The following is a 19,741-nucleotide window of genomic DNA, read 5'->3' as shown; positions in this document are numbered from 1 at the left end:
AGGACAATTAACTGCATCTGACAGTGGGCTAATGAGCCACAGAGCCACAGCATTTGTCCTATCTGCAGTTGAGATCAGTTGCCATTAGCAATTGTGAGCATCCACCCTTATATCTTCTTAAAATGGACATTGATGAATACAGAGGCAGTACATGAAATGAGATTACTGTATGAACAATCATTACTGTGTAGGGGACTTAAAAAAAGAGTAAAAGCATCTGGAAAAGTGTGTGTGTGTGTGTGTGTGTGTGTGTGTGTGTGTGTGTGTGTGTGTGTGTGTGTGTGTGTGTGTGTGTGTGTGTGTGTGTGTGTGCACACATATGAACACAATGACAGGCCAGCAGGCAGATGCAGGCATTATTAACCCAAATTAGCAGGATCAAATGCTTTGTGTTTGAATGACAGACAGAGATAAACTGTTGTTCCTATTACACACAACAGCCACTTACCACTTAAGAGCATTCTGGAACCATAATGATGTGCAGGCCAGCGGCAAATGTGTCCTGGAAGCAATGTTGATTATCTTTGAATGTGTCAGCACATTTGGACGCAAATGACTGCCTCGGTTATAGTGACAAGCTAGTTTTTGTTGCTGGAAAAATGCAATTAAACAGGTGCAAGACATGCCTTCATGACCACTTCAATGAAAAACAAAAAGACTGAGCACTTAAGCATCACGGCTAATGAATCCAGAGCATTTGGATGTAAATCGTGTTTTTTTTACCTCCAAATTTCTAAATATAATAAAGTCATTTTAAAAATAAAGCTTAATATAAAAGCATAACTTTTTTTTTAGGAAACTGAAATTGTCTCATCCCAGCTCACTTTGATTCTCAATAAGGTATTGAAGCGCCATCTAGTGCTCTTTATAAGAAGTGTGACGTTATCACACACTCTCAATTGATATCAGAAGAATAACTGCAAATGGATTTAATATTATTACACCAACAATACCATCTCATCATAAAATGAAATTGCCTGTTGCAGGGTCCTGATATTGAAAGTCCATTGAACCTTGATATGCCAAATACCAAATATGTGAGTTTTATGATGAAAGGTTGACATTTAACCATCATTCACAGTTCACACAACAGGTAAAGACGGACAGACGCAGAGCCGTGTCCTGCAGCTATAATAAAGAAAACCCTTCCTGAACTGGCTGCTTTGTTATCTTGCCATGCCAAACACAATGGAATTGTTCTCAACCTACATAATGCTTAGTATGACAGCATGTTGTGACAGCATTGTATATCACATGGCGGTTGGCTCTCAGTTATTTTCCTTATAGCCTACCTACTTACATACTTTTATTTTATTTCATTCTATTTATCATGAATTATTTTTTGGATTGTTACCATGTATGGGTACCATTATTGGTATATGCTGGGCATATATACATGAGTATTAATATGTTAATTATTTTAGGTTAAATCTGTTTTTTTCTCTCTTGTAAAGATGAGTATGAACAGTGACATCTGGTGGTCCAACTGTAAACACATTTGTAAGGCTTAAGTATAATTATTTTCATGATCTCAAAGTGGACTAATAATATCTCCAGCAAACATTTCTGTATTCTTTATTCCCAAAGCAATACACAGAGGACTGTCAATGAAACTGATGTATGGATGGGGTCAACAATGCAGAGCTACATTAAGGGGAACTTACAAGGCGGAGGTGAACGGGACGGTCTTTAGGACCCAGCAGATTCCCAATGAGAATCACATGATAGTGCTTTAAAGAAGCGGGCAGGATGTTGATGATGTTTCTTCCTCCTGTTAACCAGTTAACTCTAACAGACATAAAATAGCAGTAGCATAATACAAATGAATGAATTAGTTGTAGGTTTAGTTCTCGCGGAAAGGCAGCGGACATGGCTGCCGGTGTCTTACTCTTTGTTGCTGTGAACCTCGCCTGTTTGTCTGTCAGTGGAAACTTGGTAAGAAACACACTATATTTACTACTAGAAAAAGACACCCTGCATTCAAAATCTTCCTCGAGTAAAAGTATATAAGTATTAGCATCAAAATATGCCTAAAGTACCAAAAGTAAAAGTACTCAATATACAGAATGACCCATTTCAGAATAGTATGTCATGTTGCAGCTGGTAAAGGTAAAGGGCTAATTTTGAATTACTTTATATACTGCTGGGTAGCTTAGCCTATAATATATATATATATATAATTTATATATATATATATATATATATATATATATATATATATATATATATTAGTTGACTATGTTTTGTAGTAATAAAATAAATCAAAATAAAATGTAGTGGAGTAAAAAGTACAATATCTGCCTCCAAAATGTGTTTGAATAGAAATGTATAAAATGGAAATACTCAAGTAAGTACCTCAAAACTTTATTTATGTATAGTATCTGAGTAAATGCTAGTTACATTCGACCACTGATTGTAGGTAATGGAGATTACAGAGTCAATGCAAACCAGTTTTAAATGCACCTTACCAGGGACTATGTCATCTCTTGCAGGCCTCTGGAGAAAGATCATTCTCTATAGACTATAAAAACAACTATTTCCTCAAAGATGGGAAGCCTTTTCAGTACATCTCAGGCAGTATTCACTACTCCAGAATCCCACGGTACTACTGGAAGGACCGGCTCGTAAAGATGTACATGACTGGACTCAATGCTATCCAAGTGTAAGTTCAAAACATCACATTCTTAAACACACATTTTTTTTCATTCGGTCTGTCTTTACTGTACATTTACTTTGCCTCCACACAGATATGTGCCCTGGAACTTCCATGAGGCAGTACAGGGGGTCCACAACTTCACAGGGGGACAAGATCTGGAGCATTTTTTGGATCTGGCGAATCAGACAGGTCTTCTGGTCATCCTGCGTCCCGGACCATACATCTGTGCAGAGTGGGAAATGGTGAAAAATTGAACTTCTGAACTGTTTTAGTAATATAATTTGTTCACACCATCACAGATTAAAGCACAATAAATGATACATTATCAAGAATGTGTATTAAACCAAAACATGACAATGTGGCATTATAGAAAAAATTTGAAAAGATAAGAAGAAAAAGATTAAAACAAGAAGTACAGAGATTTACATAATGAATAGTCAGTAGACCAATCAACTGTGTTACTATGATGTTAGTGGGATTTGTATTTAACATATATTTCAAATGCTTTAAAATACAATTCAAAAGGATGGATGTCATTGTGCATTCCAGTTTACAATTTAGTGAGAAAGAGACTGATCAAAAGTTAACCTGGATTGGTTATTAGTCACCTTACGAAGAAATCAGAAACATGATCTCCAACTGTATCCTGTCTGCATTTTTTCAGTGATGTTGTGCATTTGATAAAATGTGCCACTTTCGATATATATCTATTTCTTGCTGATATTTGGTCTTCCTTCCCAGGGTGGATTGCCTGCGTGGCTACTTCAGAAACCAAACATCATACTTCGCTCAGCTGACGCAGGTATAACAAGCACCTATTGTATGTGTCTTTGTCTTTTATTTTATTTTTTATAGTAAATATGCCATTGATTTGTTTTTGTCTGCTCCAGATTATGTCGAGGCAGTCAGCAACTGGCTTGCTGTTCTTCTGCCCAAAATGAAGCCATGGCTTTATATCAACGGGGGCAACATCATTACTGTCCAGGTAGAGTGTTAAGTGGGTACGTTTTTTGTATTATTTGTATTTTAACATTGGTTTTATGAATCATCTTATTTGCCTATAGGTGGAGAATGAATATGGAAGTTACTTCGCTTGTGACTACAACTACATGCGTCACCTGCGGACTCTATTTCGCTTCTTTCTTGGCGAAGACACGGTCCTGTTTACCACCGATGGAAACACAGACAAGGAAATGACATGCGGGACTCTGGAAGGATTATATGCCACAGTAGACTTTGGCACAGGTTGGTATTGTATGTAAATGATTAACAAGATAGCATCCCGTACTTTCTTAAGTTTTTTTGTAGGGAAAGTTGTAATTTGTGCTATTTATTCCCTCATACAGACACCAACATAACTAAAGCCTTTAACCGGCAAAGAAGGTTTGAACCTCGAGGGCCCCTGGTTAGTTACGTGTTAATTCACTAATCTTAACATGCAGTAATTATTGACTCTTCAAACCAAGCATATGATGTGAAAATGCTTTAAATGGTGTTGCAGGTGAATTCAGAGTTCTACACTGGCTGGTTGGACCACTGGGGAGATCAGCATGCTGTGGTTGAGGCTCAGAAGGTCAGCAGAGTGCTAGGAGAAATGCTAGCCATGGGGGCCAACGTCAACATGTATGTCTCCCCAAACACTTGCAAACTTTGCTCTTTCCTCTCCTTTTTTTTTCCCCGCATGAATATAGAATATTGCCAGCCTTTTCTTGAGGATGCATCAATCACCAGTTTGAGATAAAACTGCTCCCAGGAGATGAAAAGCACTCGTCTATGTAATGATTACAAGTTTTCCCACTATGTAACACAAATACCCCTATCTCTTCTCAGGTACATGTTTGAAGGAGGCACTAACTTTGGCTATTGGAATGGTAAAGTTATAATTAGTATCTTAGTTTTGGATAATCTTTTAGTTGTTTTAGTTGTTCACACAATTTAGATGGAGATAAAGGTTCTGCTTGTGGTGCATTTATCTTTTTGTAACTACCCGAAGGTGCTGATCATGACACGAAGTTCCGCTCAGTAGTGACTAGTTATGATTACGACGCCCCGCTCTCCGAGGCAGGAGACCCCACAGAGAAGCTGTTGGCCATCAGAGATGTCATTAAGCAGGTACCACTGATTGAACTGCCACCCACTAAGGTTGATGTCCTGATTACACTTGTTCATGAGTCTAAGATTAATGCATCACTGTTTCTCTACAGTTCAGAGATATTCCCTCTGGCCCCATGCCACCAGCAACTCCTAAGTTTGCCTATGGCTTTGTGACCCTGAAAAAGGTAATACAATGTCAGATTTTTTTAATTGAACATTGACAGGTCATCACAGTTTCAAATGAAGGTACAACAATCCATCATACAATACAAATCAGGAATGCACATACATAGATATACAGTTAGACAATAAAGATCGATTCTCCCCAAGCCAACCCATACAGCCCTGCTGTTATTGTACACAGACACTCAGATCCCAAATAAGTTGTAAATGGACCCCAGACTTTATGAAACTGAAACGGTTCCTCTCTCAGATAGAAGCTAAGGGCTTCGAGGGGCATAAACTCCAGTATACTGTATATCCACTGGGCAACGCTAGGGGGTTCCTCTGACACCCACTTCAATAAAATACATATTCTAGCACAAAAGAGCAGGATTTTAAGAAGTTTTAGCTGATTAGAAGGAATATCTGGAGGATGGTCTATACAATTTTAGATTTTAAAGTGCAAAAAATGTAAAGAGCCAGAGGTTGGTGTGATTGATCCCAATAGTAGACATTTTTTCAGGTTGGCAACATCAGCGGTCTATTGAACACCCTCTCACCCGTCGGGCCAGTGAAATCCCAGTATCCTCTGACATTTGAAGAGATGAAACAGGTATGGCGTCTCTCTGAAGGCAACAACAGGGGAGGGGACTAGTGTTGTAGTGGCAGTAAACCTCTTGAAACATGGAGAACTTCTAGACTGTTGTCATGTCTATTGTGTTCAGTTCTATGGATACATGCTTTACCGGACCACGCTGCCCCGGAACCTCTCGCAGCCTACACCACTTATCTCTCCACTCAATGGGGTTCATGACCGTGCATATGTATCCGTCAATGGGGTGAGCCTTTACAATGAACTTTTGTTGTCTAGCCAATTTGATTTTTCAGGTCAGGTATAGGGAAAACATCACAGGTTAAGACCAGGTGTTATTGTTTATAGAATGTCAGGTTGCGTTGTTTTTTTTCAATGTTCATACTCATGAATGCGTGTCTGTGTGGACAGGTTTTCCAGGGTCTTTTAGAGAGAGACACTAAGCTGGTGATCAACGTCACTGGACAGCAGGGGGACACTGTGGACATCCTCATTGAGAACATGGGCAGGGTAAACTTTGGCAGCAAGATCAATGACTACAAGGCAAGAAAACAAACTCCAATCCCGTAGAGTAAATCACATTTTGTTTCTGCACACACTTCTTTAACGCTCTTGTTTTGTTGGCACTGTCTTTACTTCAACCATTGTTTGGGGTTCTGTAAAATGCTGTAGGTGTAAAACTAACTACTAAATGAGTCTGGTTTTTTTTTTTTTAAAACCTTATTAAAACCAGCAAAGATTAACCTTATAATTTCCCCCTTTGCCTCAACCTAGGCTTGCAGATTTGAGAAAGGTGATAAAATACATAAATGACCTTAACTAAATAAGTTGACATAATTCAAGTTTCATATGATATATTGGGTACATACAAAGCGTGCTGGAACTCTGTCATGAATACACTGTTATTACTGATCTGTACAAGTACTTCTATAGACACATTCTTTGTATTCTCCATCCATTTACATATTTGAATTATGAATGTAAAGACTGACATAGACATAGTCAGTCCCTGTTAGAGATGGTAACAACCCACAAACAAAATAATATTCCCACTTGTTAGATAGTAACGGTGCTTTAAATCTACTCACACAAAGTCCCAGTATTAGATGGTAAACAGTATGTGTACTGCAGGGCCTTTTGAGCAACCTGATCCTGGGTAAAGATGTACTGACTGACTGGAAGATCTACCCTTTGGACATCGATGGAGCCATTGCTGGTGGATGGCCTCATTCAGACAGTCAAAAGTCCTTCCCTGCCCCTGAGAAAGACCCTTCAGTTGGGCCAGTCTTCTACATGGGAACCTTACAGCCCAACGGCCTCGCCTGGGACACCTTTCTCAAACTCAATGAATGGACAAAGGTAATTTTTTTTTGGGGGGGGGGTAGGGTGGGTCTTAATTCCTGTGTGGATTTACCTCATGATTCCAGGGATTCAATTATTGTATCCTAATCATTGTTGTCTTTTTTTATAACAGGGTCAGGTTTGGATTAATGGTGTTAATCTGGGACGATACTGGCCAGCAAGGGGCCCTCAACTGACTCTTTATATCCCTGGACCCCTACTCAGCAGCACCCTGCCCAACAACATCACAGTGCTGGAGCTGGAGGGGGCCCCAGCACACTTACGGGTTCTCTTCATGGACCGGCCTCAGCTTAATGTCAAAAAGTCTTAACAGAGGACACTTAGTTTAGTAGCACAACATTTAGCTGTACAAATTATACATCCCGATATCTGTATGAAGCAACTTTGACTGAAGCCGAGTAAAACTAGTCCTCTGAACAATTCACTTGACGCAGGAAAATTTGCTCCATGCTTTTTTCCAGATTATTTCGGTGGCATTAATATTTAATCACTTCAGATATCCGTGTATCATCTGTAGCCAATTCTTTATCATCACAATCCAAACTGCTTTAAAACAGCAGCTTCAATAAAAAAGTGATTCATTGAGGAGTTTGTTGTTAAGGTCAAACATTCACTGACACCTGTGGCAGAAAGAACAGCGATATACAAACAGTATTGCAGTTTTTTTATTGCATTTTTTTAAAATATATTTTCCATAGTCGCAGATACTGTGAATAAATTATACATTTATTACGTGATGTTTTCATACAGTATATGCATCCAGTTATCTGAGATCATCTGCCATACTAAAATGTTAAAAATTAAATTTTAGAGTTGAAAATGAAACTAGCACACTGACAAGACAGCCATATTAGCATTCTTTCAAGGCTGCACAAATTCACTTTTAGTTTTAATGAGGTAGCTTCCTTTTAACTGAAATTTTCCAAATGGGTGTTCTATACATGGGGGTTAGGTCTTGCCTGGGAGAGTGTTGGCTTTTCGATGTGCCTGGACACAGCGAGGGGTGCAGAAGGAATACTCTAGATACTGAAAAGGGATCTTCCCAAGCAGAGACTCTCCACACAACCAGCACCTCCTGGAGAGAGAAACAAAAAGCACATTTAATGCTAGTGACATTTTTGAGTAAAAGGCATTTACAGTATTGTGCTTGTTGACACTACAGTAATACGTTGGTCTTAATTTATAAGGATGGCTCTGGGGGACTTACTTCACATTAGAGAGGCCGACTCCCGTTGCAGCAACTTGCTCCGCTAACCTCCTCTCTGCTGCCAGAGCTCTCTATAACCAAAAAGGAAACGGTTCATTTTCAAGATGTTACTATAAAAAAAAAAAATAAAAAAAAACATAACCTGAATATCAGTGATTAAATACACATCAACTCACCTTTTCACGATCAGTCAGAGATGCAAACCTCTTCTTTTCCTCTGCCTCCAACTCTTGTTTCCTCTTTTCCTCCTTCTGCTCTTTTTCGCGCTGTTTTCTCAATGCCTTTTGTGCCTTTTTCTTCTCCGTCTTTTTGGATTCAATCTCTGCCGTTAGTGGCCCAGGGACCTTGAAGTGTGCAAGAGCAAAAAAAAAGTATTTAATGGCATACATGTTTTAAAAAAAATAAAAATAAAATGAATAAATAAATCAGACTGTACATTCTTACCTGCGCCTTGTTGTAGTCATATTTGTCAGGATTCTCACCCATGTATTTACGAAACACATTCCTTGTGTCTTTGTCAGGGGCAACAATATACGGGGTCTGCCCTTTGTTATCCCTGTAAAGGAATATTGTTTAAGTCTGGGCATAGGTTTGCTACAATTGCTGCAAATTATCACATTTATACCTGCAGGCTGGGTCTGCTCCTGCATCCAGGAGCAGCCTGACCACTGCCTTTTGTGCAGCTGCTGAGGCTACATGCAGCAAAGTGAACCCTGATGAGTCTATGCTCTTATTAAGGAGAGTAAGAGGACTTGGGACATCAGAAGGGTTGCTGTCCAACTGCTCTTGACTCTCTGACGTTTCTCCAGGTAGCTGAAGGACTCTACGCAGAGTATCTGTATCCCCAACCTTACAGGCTGTAAACACTTCATCCCTCATGCCGTACTCCGACGACTCATCAACAATTTCTATATAGACACAGAAAGCTTAATAATAAGTATCTTAAACGATATATTTACAGAGGTGGCAAGTTGCAAGATTGAGAAATGGGCGCAACAAAATAAACAATAGTGACAAAGAAGCACTTACCTTCCAGTTGTTTCTTACTCTGTGCTTTCCTCTTCCTCTTGTTCTTTGATTGCGCCTCTTGAGGTGCGTCTTCTGCCGGCGTAGCCTCTGGCATTTCCTCTTCTTGATTGTCTGCTTCTGTGTAACTCAACTCTGTCACACATGGATGTGAAATTTCATAAACGCTGCAGAACCTTTGTGTGATAAATAAGCGTTCTTGGGTTTCTGTATTTGTAGCTACTATAGCCACTTACACCGGAGCAGACCTACCCTCATTTTGCAGTTTGGGTTCCTCCTCCTCCTCCTCCTTCTTCCTCCTCCTCCTCCTCCTCCTCCTGTGCCTGGAGGGATAGATCTCAGACTCCCTGAGGTCCAGAGTTCCTATTGTCGACTCCACCATCTCCAGCTGGATCTCTCCACCCTCTACTTCATCAGAGCTATCGTGTTTTTCGTTTTCTTCTGCTGATGCCAAAAATAAAAAGGAAGTGTACTGTAATACCAACATTTACGGTAAATAAACTTTGTGTTGAAGCTTTAATAAATTAACTCCTAATTTAGAGAGTTTAACTTTGCCATATTTTTCCACATCAAGTTCAATAGAGTGTAGGCCCACAGTGTCCATGTTAACCTCTTAAGCTTACCTTTCTCTTGACCGGTATTTATTTGTGCTGTGAGTTTAACAGATGTTTTCCAGGCCTTCTTAGATGGACTGAAAACTGCAGACATGTCTGTGTCTTTCCCTGCAACAAGATATTTTGCACACAGTATTGATTATACCCTGGCTGTACGACAATGAGCAGATAACATGTCATTATTCCAAGGATATAATTCAGCTTACCATAAACATGGATGGTGGAAAGCACCTCGTGTACCCTCTGTGCCTCTCGAAAGGTTGCCCTGCGAGTGGCAAATGGAACTGTGTGGATCCTGGGATCTTTTTTGTCAAAAGGAGCTGCACGACCACCAAAAAAGATGCTTTTATTGTAGCTGGGGGCTCGTACAAATATCGCAGAGGCCTCTTTCAAGTGTTCAGCCCAGCTAGCCAGAAGATCCTGAATCTCCTGTAAAAGATTATAAAAATGTTTGTGCACATTAAAAAAATTGGTACCTTACCCTATAATCGAGTAAACTCCCAAGAATGGACTACACCAAAACATTTTAGATGGTTTACTTTCTAACTTTAGAATTATATTAATTTATAAAACTTAATTTAATTAAAGCATTGAACAATAATGAAATTAGCAGTATTTGTTTAGCAAGAAAAACTTTGCATTTTGGGGATTTTTGGGACAATATACAATTGCTCACTCAAATTTGCCTTTCGGAATAAGCAACCCTTACAGACAGCAAACTCTTTTCATGAATAAGCACCTAGGCTCCGTGGATGCATTGGCACACTCACAAAAGTAAATAAAAAGCTACTCTTAAAAGGAGGATAGATACCCTAACCAAAACTTTAATTGGTGCAAGAGAAAAAATAATGGAATTCAGCAAAAGATACCATCAGGGGTTACGTGATCATTATTAGCCATGTGACAGAACATCATTGCTTAAAGGGACAGTTCACACCAGAATCAAAAATATATATGTAAAAGCCATTTTTGGTGTTTTTGTTTTGTTTGGTTTTAACCTCCCGCCACCTGGGGCAGTGGTTCTTTGTCACTTAGATGTCAGCTATTATAATCAAGAGGTAACTGCACTCAGGTGTTGCATGAATGGAGAAACGGTAGAGGATTGTTACGTTTGTCGTTTATGAGAAGAAAGTAGTAGAATACAAGAGAAACAAAGTGGCTGTATTTTGTTGTATCACAAAGGGAAATAAATACATTCTGTTGTTATTGCAAACAGTGGACATTTTGGTCATTTAGCCTACTACACGCGTGGTAAAAATCGACTATGCAACCGTGGTGGCGTTCTATTGAAAGGCAAAGGGGTCACTACAACACATTTTTCCTCTTACCCAGAGTGCTATTTATCAATCTAGATTGTTTTGGTTTGATTGTGTTGGAAATATTGGCCATAGAGAGGTCTGTCTTCTCTCCATTATAACGGAACTAGATGGCACTTGGGTTGAGGTGCTCAAAGCGCCAAAAAATACATTTGAAAAACTCAACAGCAATGTCTCTTTTCAGGAAATCATGACCCAGTTAAGATAATCCACAGGACCTGGTGGTGAGCAGTTTCAGGTAGGAACTATTTTCTTTCTAGAGAAAGAAAATAGGCTACACCTACAAACCACCTACAAGGCTACACCTACAAACCGTATCACAGCAGGAAGCGTATCCATGTACTTCCTCGGAGGACACCATTAATGTAGGCAGACATCTCTACGGCAGATATCTCCAACACTGGGTAACTTGCACCAAAACAATCTAGATTGATAAATAGCACTACAGGTAAGAGGGAAATATGTATTTTTGATTTTGGGGCGAACTGTCCCTTTAATTAGTTTGTACTAGGAAAACAGAAAAGAAAAGGTAGTGCTGTTTTTTTAAATGAACCATAATCTTGCCTTGACTAGTGCCGCCTCATTGTGTCGCCTCAGAGCAGCTCCTGCAGACTTGGGCGTGTGACTGCGGTTCTGAGAGTCTCTGAGTCCTTGGGCAGTGCCTCGCTTCGCTCGCACCGTGTATCGGTGGAAGGTCTTGTGCTGAAGGACTTCTTTTCTGTAAAATGAATGCTTTGTGTTGGGCAAGTGCTCACCTGACTCTCCTTTTACACTTACAACTCCAGCCATAATGTGTAATCTAAAAAGGTACTGAAAGCTAACAAGCCAAAAACACTGTCCACTCACCCTTGGAATACAGCACCTGCAAAGTGTCCTCCACCTGTCATGAGAATGACCCACACAGTTTTTTTACTTATGGCCTTCAGGGAGGACACTGCATCTTGATCATCATCATCGGACTGAAATATTACAGGACATAAAATTAGAATAAATAAATCAATGTTAACGTACACATCACACACTGCTGTACCTGCTGAGCCTCACCTGTCCCTGCAGAATGCAGCCGAACACTGAAAGATATTGCCCGACTGAGTTCTGGAAAAACAGCTTGCTGGAGGGCCGGCCAGTAAATAAACTGGTTTCAACAGAGCTCTCATTATCAGTGCCCGTGACGTTGCTGCTTGTTCCCCCACTCTCACTATCTGAGTTGTCTTCTTCTGAATCAGACTCTGAGCCTGAGATACTTGACATGTCTCCTGTAAAGAAAAGAACGAAAATGAATCAACCGTTACAAACACTACTACAGCCCATTGCTCTTGTTAAGGATTCTTGTTTCCTCACCAGCTCCAGTCTTCCTCTCAAACTCTTCAGCTGTGACTGGTGGCATTCCCGAAATCTTTAGTCTCAAGTTGAAGCGATGCCAGTCAAGTTTGTAGTGCTCTATCTGAAATTCAAAGACAAAATATGAATTACTTAAATAACACATGATCATGTACAGATTCAGTACATCAACAGATCTTTTTTTTTTAAATAATTAATAGAGTAGAGTTTGAAATTATGTGGTCACCTGTTCCTCACGCGCAATAAAGAGGCATTTGCAGGCTGAGCAGACCATCTTGTCGGACACCTCTCTAACCAGGCTGGACTCCCGTTGTCTGTCATCTTCTGGTGATTTGTCTTCCAATTCTATGAGGAAGGCAAGACAAGGCTAGTTTCAAATACACAGAGAATTAGGGTCTTTACTACAGAAACCACAGCTACAATTCATACATACCGTCTGCGACTGAGTCAGTGTTTACAGCCTGCTTTAGGACGGGGTTCACTTTTCTCAGTCCAATCAAAGCCTCATCATTTGGGCACAAATGAAAGATGGAGCGGTAGTCGGTTCCAGTCGTCATTGTCATTCCTATTTTTTACGTCATTAACGTTACCTGCGAAGTTAAGACATAACAAACACAGAAACGTACTGTAAGTTTTGTTTAGAGTCATTCACAATAATAACTACATTTGTTAACAGCTTAGTCAAACTCTTAGAACATTACTGTTATGAGCTGGCAACAGCTAAACCAAGATTACTGAAAACTAACAGTTATCTTATCTGATGTAATGTGACTAACGTTAATGTTAATGTTGTCTGCTCTTTGAACGACACGTGTAACGTTAGCAGTGGCAATGGAAGTAGTTATCTTCATTGAAAGGCTGCGCTGTCTGTGCTTTTATAATAGTCCTTAAAGTATATAACAACTAGTGTAAGCTACATTAACTCACTTAAAAATAGCAAATAACGTACCATAAAAGGATGGCTCGAAAAAAAGCGCTGACAGTTATGCTGCCTTGTGTTTCCGCATGACACAGCTACGGAAGCTCGAAAGCGTCAATGAGAAGACGTCCACAGACAAAGGTTGTAAACTAGTCCATGATTCCTACTAGCAGTGGCGGGATGTAATAAGTGCATTTACTCCTACTGGACTGTACAAATTTGTCGCATTTGTACCGTACTTGAGTATTTCCATTAATACATTTTAAAATGAAATATTTTTAAATATTGTCCTTTTTACTCCACTACATTTAGTTATGGTGCAGTTAGATTAGCAATGCGAAAAAAACTAATACGTAATGATTTATTATTATAGGTTAAGATACCCAGCAGTACATAAAGTAATAAAAAATAAGACCCATCCTTGCAAAATGAGTGTCACGCATGCATCACTAATTATAATCCAGTGATAAAAATGTATTCTGAAATGGGCCATTCTGAATAATTTGTTTTACTTATGAATGGGGAGTTTTCTGATAACATCACTGGTCAGTTATTGTGTGAAACCATTGCTCAATTAAGACAGGGAACAAAATGTCTGTAGATGTCAGAACTGTAATAGCAAGATCGAAACCAGATGGATCAACCACTCAATGATATTTTTAGATAAAGGCTATTCATATCATTCAAGACACTTTCAAGTGTTGTTTAATGCATTGTCTAGGGTTGGCAGCCAATGTAACAGTTGAATACCACCTGCTTTTTTATTTTTAACTAACCTATTGTAGGTCTTCTTTATTTTTTCCACATTCTACTGCTTAAGTTTGTTTTCATGAGGGTAGACATTTTACACTCCCGAAACCAATATTTTCCCAAAACAACTCCAACACACCCTCCTCATTAATAGGCAACAAAGAAAATGGTAATACTGCAGGGAAAATAAAAAATGTTGCAAAGTGTTATTCTTTAAATATGTCTACGACTACACTGGATGAATGGATTAGGATTATGGAAATTGTTGTGCGTAATCACATTAGGCCTACTGAGTAAATGTATTTAGTGCCTCAGGTCCCATATGAAAAAATATCAACTTTCAATGGTCCTAACAACAAGCATATCAGCATCTTGCCTGTAAACTATTTTTCTACAAAGGGTTTAACCACTACGTTCCAACATGCATATAGGGCTGGTCACTCTACTTGCATCAATTGACAGGTTAATAATTGTGGGCACAGTTATGCTATTTTAGTGCTGCCTTTGATGCGATTGATCATAACCTCTTAATTTGTCCATTCCATGAAAAATAATTTTCATGGAATAATCTCCCAAGTAACATACATTTTATCAAATGAAAGACAAGTTTTAAAGAAATCTCACCTTCACTTAAATTTTTTATCTTGAGGTTTGATATATTTTATTTTGTTGTAATAAATATTTGTTTGCTTTCTTTGGCTTTGTGAGCTAGCTAGATGTTAACTCTAAACCCAAGATACTTTATGTTGTTTTCTGGGGAAAGGGTTCTGGTTTCATTGCTTGTCATTTTTGTTTCATACTTGTTAGAGTTTTTATGTTTTTTTTTTAATTTTCCTCATGAAATGTTTTAATATTGTCGGTTTTAATATGGTCGGATTTAATTTTGTTTTGGACCCCAGGTAGACAGGACGTCTAGGAGTCAGCTAATGTGGATCCTTGTAATAAACAAAAATATGAATGAGCTTCCTGCTGGGCTATTACATATAAGTAATCTGGGACAAGGTTAAATAAAACATTTTATTAGGTGCAACAATATTTATTACACAATTAATTAGGAATATCAAATGCAATTATAAAAACAAATCTGTAATCTACAAAAAACCTGTTTAACTTTCAAATAACTTCGGTTTGCTTCGATTTCTCTTTGATTTGCCAGTTGGTGCTTGGATCAAAGCGTGTGCTGTTGGCAAAGAAAGACAGAAGATTACAAACTACTGTATTTAAAATAAAAGTTTACCAGTATGTAGACACCCCCCATGCTCCCCTTACCAGCCATATTACGAGCCTTTGCCTCTGCCAGATGCTCTTTCACCTCCAGAATTTCAACAGCGAGGCTTCTTGCCTTGTTTGTGACGCGCTCACACCTTTCCTGCAAATCATTCCTTTGATTTCTTGAAGAGATTAAATATACAGTGAAATCGTCATCAGACAGACAACAAGTTTGGTTTATGCAGGGTAACTCTCCCTTCTCTTCTCTCTCTATGCTTGTAGCGCAGCACATTACCTGTCTGAAGAGGCTTGACCATTCAGTTGTTCAGAAAGGTGCCTTTCCTTTTGCAGCAGATGACCCAGATGCTGCAACGCATCAACAACTCCACTGTTTTCCCTCATCAAATCCACTCTCCGCTCAGTTTCTCTGGTACTGCAAATGAGAACAGGAGTCATAAGAAAATATGAATGAACAAAGTCAACACTGTATGATGTGATAGTAGTCTATATAGGGCCTTAAGTAGAAGTATTGTTTTGCCAACTTTAAGTGAAGCTATCAAATGTTGGGTAACAGACTGAATAAAAGCAACTCAGGTTGATAATGTAAAAAGGATTTAGATTCACTTCCTTGAAGGGTGAAACAAAACATCCAATAGGCCTACATCTTGTTCACTACAGACATTCTGATTGGGATAGAAGATCCATCTGGGCCATATCCCCAAGGCCTAAGGGCCCCAGAAACATGACAGAGATTAAAGATAGTAGTGTTTCAGGGACCAGGGTAAGCTTCCTTGTAACATTCATCCAAGAGTATGGACAATTAAATAATAAAGGAAACAGCAAAGGAGAAAAACACTTCACTTTGGCTTACAATGGCGTTTATAACACTGAGATGGCAACTGTTAATTAGCGCCACAGTAAAATGTGAAATGTTAAACGTAAATTCACACATGGGCCGAACCATAAAAGTTCAATACGAACTTTTATGGTTCGGCCATAAAATGTGATGTGATAACCATAGACACAATGCTGATAACCACCTTATGGATAATCACCGTGTGACGTATGCAAAAACGTCATAGGCAGGACACAGGTGCAGAAGACAGAATGTGTTTTACATTCTAATCCTGAGACCAAATTCTCCTCAACTCAAGTTAACCAATCCAACGCTACATACAGACTTTAATAACGGTAACGTTACCACTGAATAATCTCTTCCTCAGCACGAAGTGTTTTCTGCTGGGCCTCCACCAGTTTGCGAGTGCTTTCTTGGATGGCATTCTGCAGCTCTTTGACCTGATCCTGCGAGAGGGGTGAATACCCACGTGAACATACCGTACTTCGTTTTCTAACAAAGATGCAATAATACTCACTTTGCCAACATTAATGTAACGTTAAATGTAATTGTCCTTGGTCATTCGTAACGTAGTATTGACGTATTTCGTTGTAGCCACAGACATCAAACTTTGCAAATTTAGGCTAGCTAATGTTAATTAACGTTATACCTAGCTAGGTTAGGCTAGCTTCGATTTGCGTCAACCTACCGTAGAATTTCCGTGTTCTGACAGAAATGTATGGCCAGAAAATGCGGTCATTATATAGCTAATGTGTAAAGTGTTTCTTAAAATCTCTGCCAGGACCTGCCGTACTCGTAGTATTCGTCATTTGTCTTAGCAGGTAATCGTCTTTGTGTCGCTTTATATAAACCACTTCCGGGGGATGTATCAGAGCCCGGATAGCTCAGTCGGTAGAGCATCAGACTTTTAATCTGAGGGTCCAGGGTTCAAGTCCCTGTTCGGGCGATAGAATTTTTTTCTTTTTACAATGTATTGAAGATGAGAATATGTTATTAACACATGGGTTTTGCGAGTGTTATTTAGCATATGAAATTAGAAGCGCGGCATAGTAATTGTTGGTAAACTTAGCTTCAGTAGAAAGAAAACACCACTCCTGTTAAATATATAAGAAATCCAAAGCTTAAAATTGCCCAAAATCCTGTGCCAAACATTAAACCATTTAATTTAAAACTAGTCATTGAAGTGGAGCTGTTATTACCCACAGTGAAACCTCACATTATCCTACTGTTTGAGTTGTTGTTTATGAATGAATCAAACTAATTTGGGGATTAAACTTACTCATAAACAAACAACAGTAACCTATAATTTACCTGAGATAATCATGGGTATTATCTCTGGACAGTGATTGGAAACGCCTATAAAGCTAGGTGTTTGTGCAGGGAAAATGGCAGCACTGAAGGCATCAGACTGGCAAAGATGGAGCGGATTATCATCTTGTGCCTGGTTTCTACCTGTCTCTCGGCGGTACATGCTCAGGTAAATATGCATGGGATTGGAGTGGGACTGCGAACAGACTGCACCAGAATTGCAAACAACTTTGTCTGTCTTTGTTTTGCAGACATTTTTGTTCAGCCCAAAATGGGGCCCCATTGGCTATAAAGGTAAATGCAATTTGGATTGGATCTAAATGTTAATGTGAAACAGCAGTAAAAACGCACACGCTGACTAAAAACTCTCCTTTTTAAGAACCTGAAGAGTATGAGGGGACAGCAATGGATGAAATCATTAAAGCTAATGAGTTCCAAGGTAAATTGCACACATTTTATTTGCATTTTTGCAGTTTACACAACATGCTCTAACAAATGAGCTCCTGTTGCCATTTTATTTTCCATGATTTCTGTCTTAGCTTCCCGAATCATAGACGGCACTACCAGTCTCCGAGACGGAGACATTGCTGTTTCTTCTGGAAGGCGCTCCAAAGTCTGCTTCGCCCGTAGCTGCCTCTGGTCTAAGTCAGTGGATGGACATGTCTATGTTGCATATAGACTCTCACCTGAATACTGTACGTCATTTTAGTTTTCTGTGTAAAAGTGTAAACAAATGCAATACATTACAGTCTGATACTTTTTTTGATTCACCAACTTTGTATTTGATGATTTATGAATTGTCTCTTCTCTGTCCACTGTGTCTTAACAAATGACCAGCTGAAATTGAGACAAAGCTGATAAAGAAAGGGATGGAAAGCATGGAGAAAGGTACCTGTGTGCGGTTTGTTCCTCGGACTCACCAGCGAGACTACGTCGACATCCAGCCAAAGTCTGGGTGAGAGCATTTGCTTGTAAAGTTTAATCCCTGCAGTCTTTGTTTTCAAAATGTTACTCCATTGTCTTTTCCTGTTTGGAAGAAATATGAAATGGGAGAGTTGGATAGCAGCAGTTTGTTTTGTTGAAATATAATAATTATAAGAAATATATAATCTAAATGGATAAAACTTCAATTATCATTTAATATTTACTTTCCTCCTCTACGGTACAGGACTAAACTCACTCCTTGAAAGTTGTTCTAATGATGTGTGTGTGTGTGTGTGTGTGTGTGTGTGTGTGTGTGTGTGTGTGTGTGTGTGTGTGTGTGTGTGTGTGTGTGTGTGTGTGTGTGTGTGTGTGTGTGGTAATCCAGTTGTTGGTCCTACCTTGGTGCGCGTGGTGGAAGACAGACCGTGTCTCTCCAGAGCCCTGACTGCCTCCAGGTTGGAGTGATCGCCCATGAATTCATGCATGCCCTAGGCTTTGTGCACGAGCAGTCTCGCTCTGACCGGGACAACTATGTCACCATCATGTGGCCGAACATTTGGAGGGGTAAATTTAAAGGGACGGGAAGGGGGTGTTGGCATTGGGGAATGAGTTCTCTACAAATGGTAAATTGAAGAATATTTATAATCAACTGCATTCTACACCAATTTTTTAAAACGGAGATGTAATATGCTCAACGTTGTATACAAAAACAACAAAAATCCAAATGATTACTCACAAATATTTAGATTAAAATATTTTCTGATTTCCATCAGATCGGTTAAGGAACTTTGAGAAGTTTAAGACTGACAGTCTGGACCTACCATATGACTATGGCTCAATCATGCACTTTGGGATGTAAGTAATAATTACATGTAGATCAATCAAGATATTATAATGTGGCTTATGTCTTATGCTATAACATGGATATGTTTAGGTATGCCTACTCTCAGGATGGGCAGCCAACCATCATTCCTAAGAACAGCCACAACAGCAAGGACATAAAGCTGGGCCAGGCATCGACTCTCAGCCACATTGACCAGATGAAAATCAACAAGCTTTATAAATGTGGTTAGTACCGAACATCCTAACTAACCTCCAGTAATTATATCAGAGCTAGTAACTGTATTGCAAAATGGGCAAATATAACCTTGTCACCTTTTCTGTCTCTCTCTACGCAGGTGGCATGGATGAATACTAATCAAACTGATTAAATGTGAAACAGGAATGTGATAGCTAATATAATAAACTGATCTAAATCATGGAAACAATTTCAATAAAGATTGATTCAAGCTTTCTATTAGCATTTTCTTTGTATGTGTTTAAACAAGACATGTCGCTGATGTTGAAAAGGTAAAGAGACAAGTATTCATCCAAGTGTCCTTATCCGCCCAGTTTATACAGCATG

At 39.1% G+C, this 19,741-nt stretch overlaps 3 protein-coding genes, 1 long non-coding RNA gene and 1 other non-coding gene across 8 annotated transcripts; 3 read left to right on the top strand and 2 right to left on the bottom strand.

Moving 5' to 3' along the window:
• Positions 1-1,736: 1,736 nt before the first annotated feature.
• On the top strand, positions 1,737-7,451 carry glb1l (galactosidase, beta 1-like). Its single transcript, XM_039817731.1, has 16 exons — positions 1,737-1,935; positions 2,493-2,662; positions 2,748-2,898; positions 3,398-3,458; positions 3,547-3,641; positions 3,721-3,901; positions 4,003-4,061; positions 4,158-4,279; positions 4,487-4,527; positions 4,650-4,768; positions 4,861-4,935; positions 5,436-5,525; positions 5,638-5,751; positions 5,916-6,047; positions 6,636-6,863; positions 6,979-7,451. The coding sequence occupies exons 1-16, from the start codon at positions 1,870-1,872 to the stop codon at positions 7,174-7,176; spliced, it is 1,902 nt and encodes a 633-aa protein (XP_039673665.1). The 5' UTR covers positions 1,737-1,869; the 3' UTR covers positions 7,177-7,451.
• Positions 7,452-7,571: 120 nt separating this feature from the next.
• Positions 7,572-13,448, bottom strand: ankzf1 (ankyrin repeat and zinc finger peptidyl tRNA hydrolase 1). 2 transcript variants are annotated; one of them, XM_039817729.1, is made up of 16 exons: positions 13,320-13,448; positions 12,804-12,960; positions 12,597-12,715; positions 12,371-12,473; positions 12,074-12,285; positions 11,876-11,988; positions 11,594-11,747; positions 9,920-10,142; positions 9,723-9,821; positions 9,352-9,543; positions 9,103-9,234; positions 8,699-8,981; positions 8,518-8,629; positions 8,250-8,417; positions 8,074-8,144; positions 7,572-7,941 (listed from the first exon to the last, which is right to left on the bottom strand). In XM_039817729.1, exons 2-16 carry the CDS (start codon positions 12,931-12,933, stop codon positions 7,815-7,817), a joined length of 2,238 nt encoding a protein of 745 aa, XP_039673663.1. In that variant the 5' UTR covers positions 12,934-12,960; positions 13,320-13,448; the 3' UTR covers positions 7,572-7,814. The 2 variants fall into 2 exon arrangements, with proteins under 2 accessions (XP_039673663.1, XP_039673664.1); XM_039817730.1 differs by having other exon boundaries at positions 9,352-9,540.
• Positions 13,449-16,339: 2,891 nt separating this feature from the next.
• On the top strand, positions 16,340-19,631 carry LOC120569293 (low choriolytic enzyme). 3 transcript variants are annotated; one of them, XM_039817118.1, is made up of 10 exons: positions 16,340-16,439; positions 17,485-17,581; positions 17,664-17,706; positions 17,792-17,851; positions 17,952-18,107; positions 18,250-18,367; positions 18,722-18,900; positions 19,110-19,191; positions 19,271-19,404; positions 19,515-19,631. In XM_039817118.1, the coding sequence occupies exons 2-10, from the start codon at positions 17,522-17,524 to the stop codon at positions 19,532-19,534; spliced, it is 852 nt and encodes a 283-aa protein (XP_039673052.1). In that variant the 5' UTR covers positions 16,340-16,439; positions 17,485-17,521; the 3' UTR covers positions 19,535-19,631. The 3 variants fall into 3 exon arrangements, with proteins under 3 accessions (XP_039673052.1, XP_039673051.1, XP_039673050.1); XM_039817117.1 differs by having other exon boundaries at positions 17,448-17,581; XM_039817116.1 differs by lacking the exon at positions 16,340-16,439 and having other exon boundaries at positions 16,954-17,581.
• On the top strand, positions 16,978-17,050 carry trnak-uuu. Its single transcript has one exon. It is a non-coding gene; the product is annotated as a tRNA-Lys (tRNA).
• On the bottom strand, positions 18,046-18,842 carry LOC120569294. The gene is made up of 3 exons (XR_005640857.1): positions 18,735-18,842; positions 18,305-18,438; positions 18,046-18,125 (listed from the first exon to the last, which is right to left on the bottom strand). It is a non-coding gene; the product is annotated as an uncharacterized LOC120569294 (long non-coding RNA).
• Positions 19,632-19,741: the final 110 nt, after the last annotated feature.

The sequence above is a fragment of the Perca fluviatilis genome, chromosome 12 (assembly GCF_010015445.1).
Source record: "Perca fluviatilis chromosome 12, GENO_Pfluv_1.0, whole genome shotgun sequence".
Taxonomy (NCBI): Eukaryota; Metazoa; Chordata; class Actinopteri; order Perciformes; family Percidae; genus Perca; species Perca fluviatilis.
The sequence above is the reverse complement of the archived record's forward strand: the minus strand, read 5'-3'. Positions and strand labels throughout refer to the sequence as shown.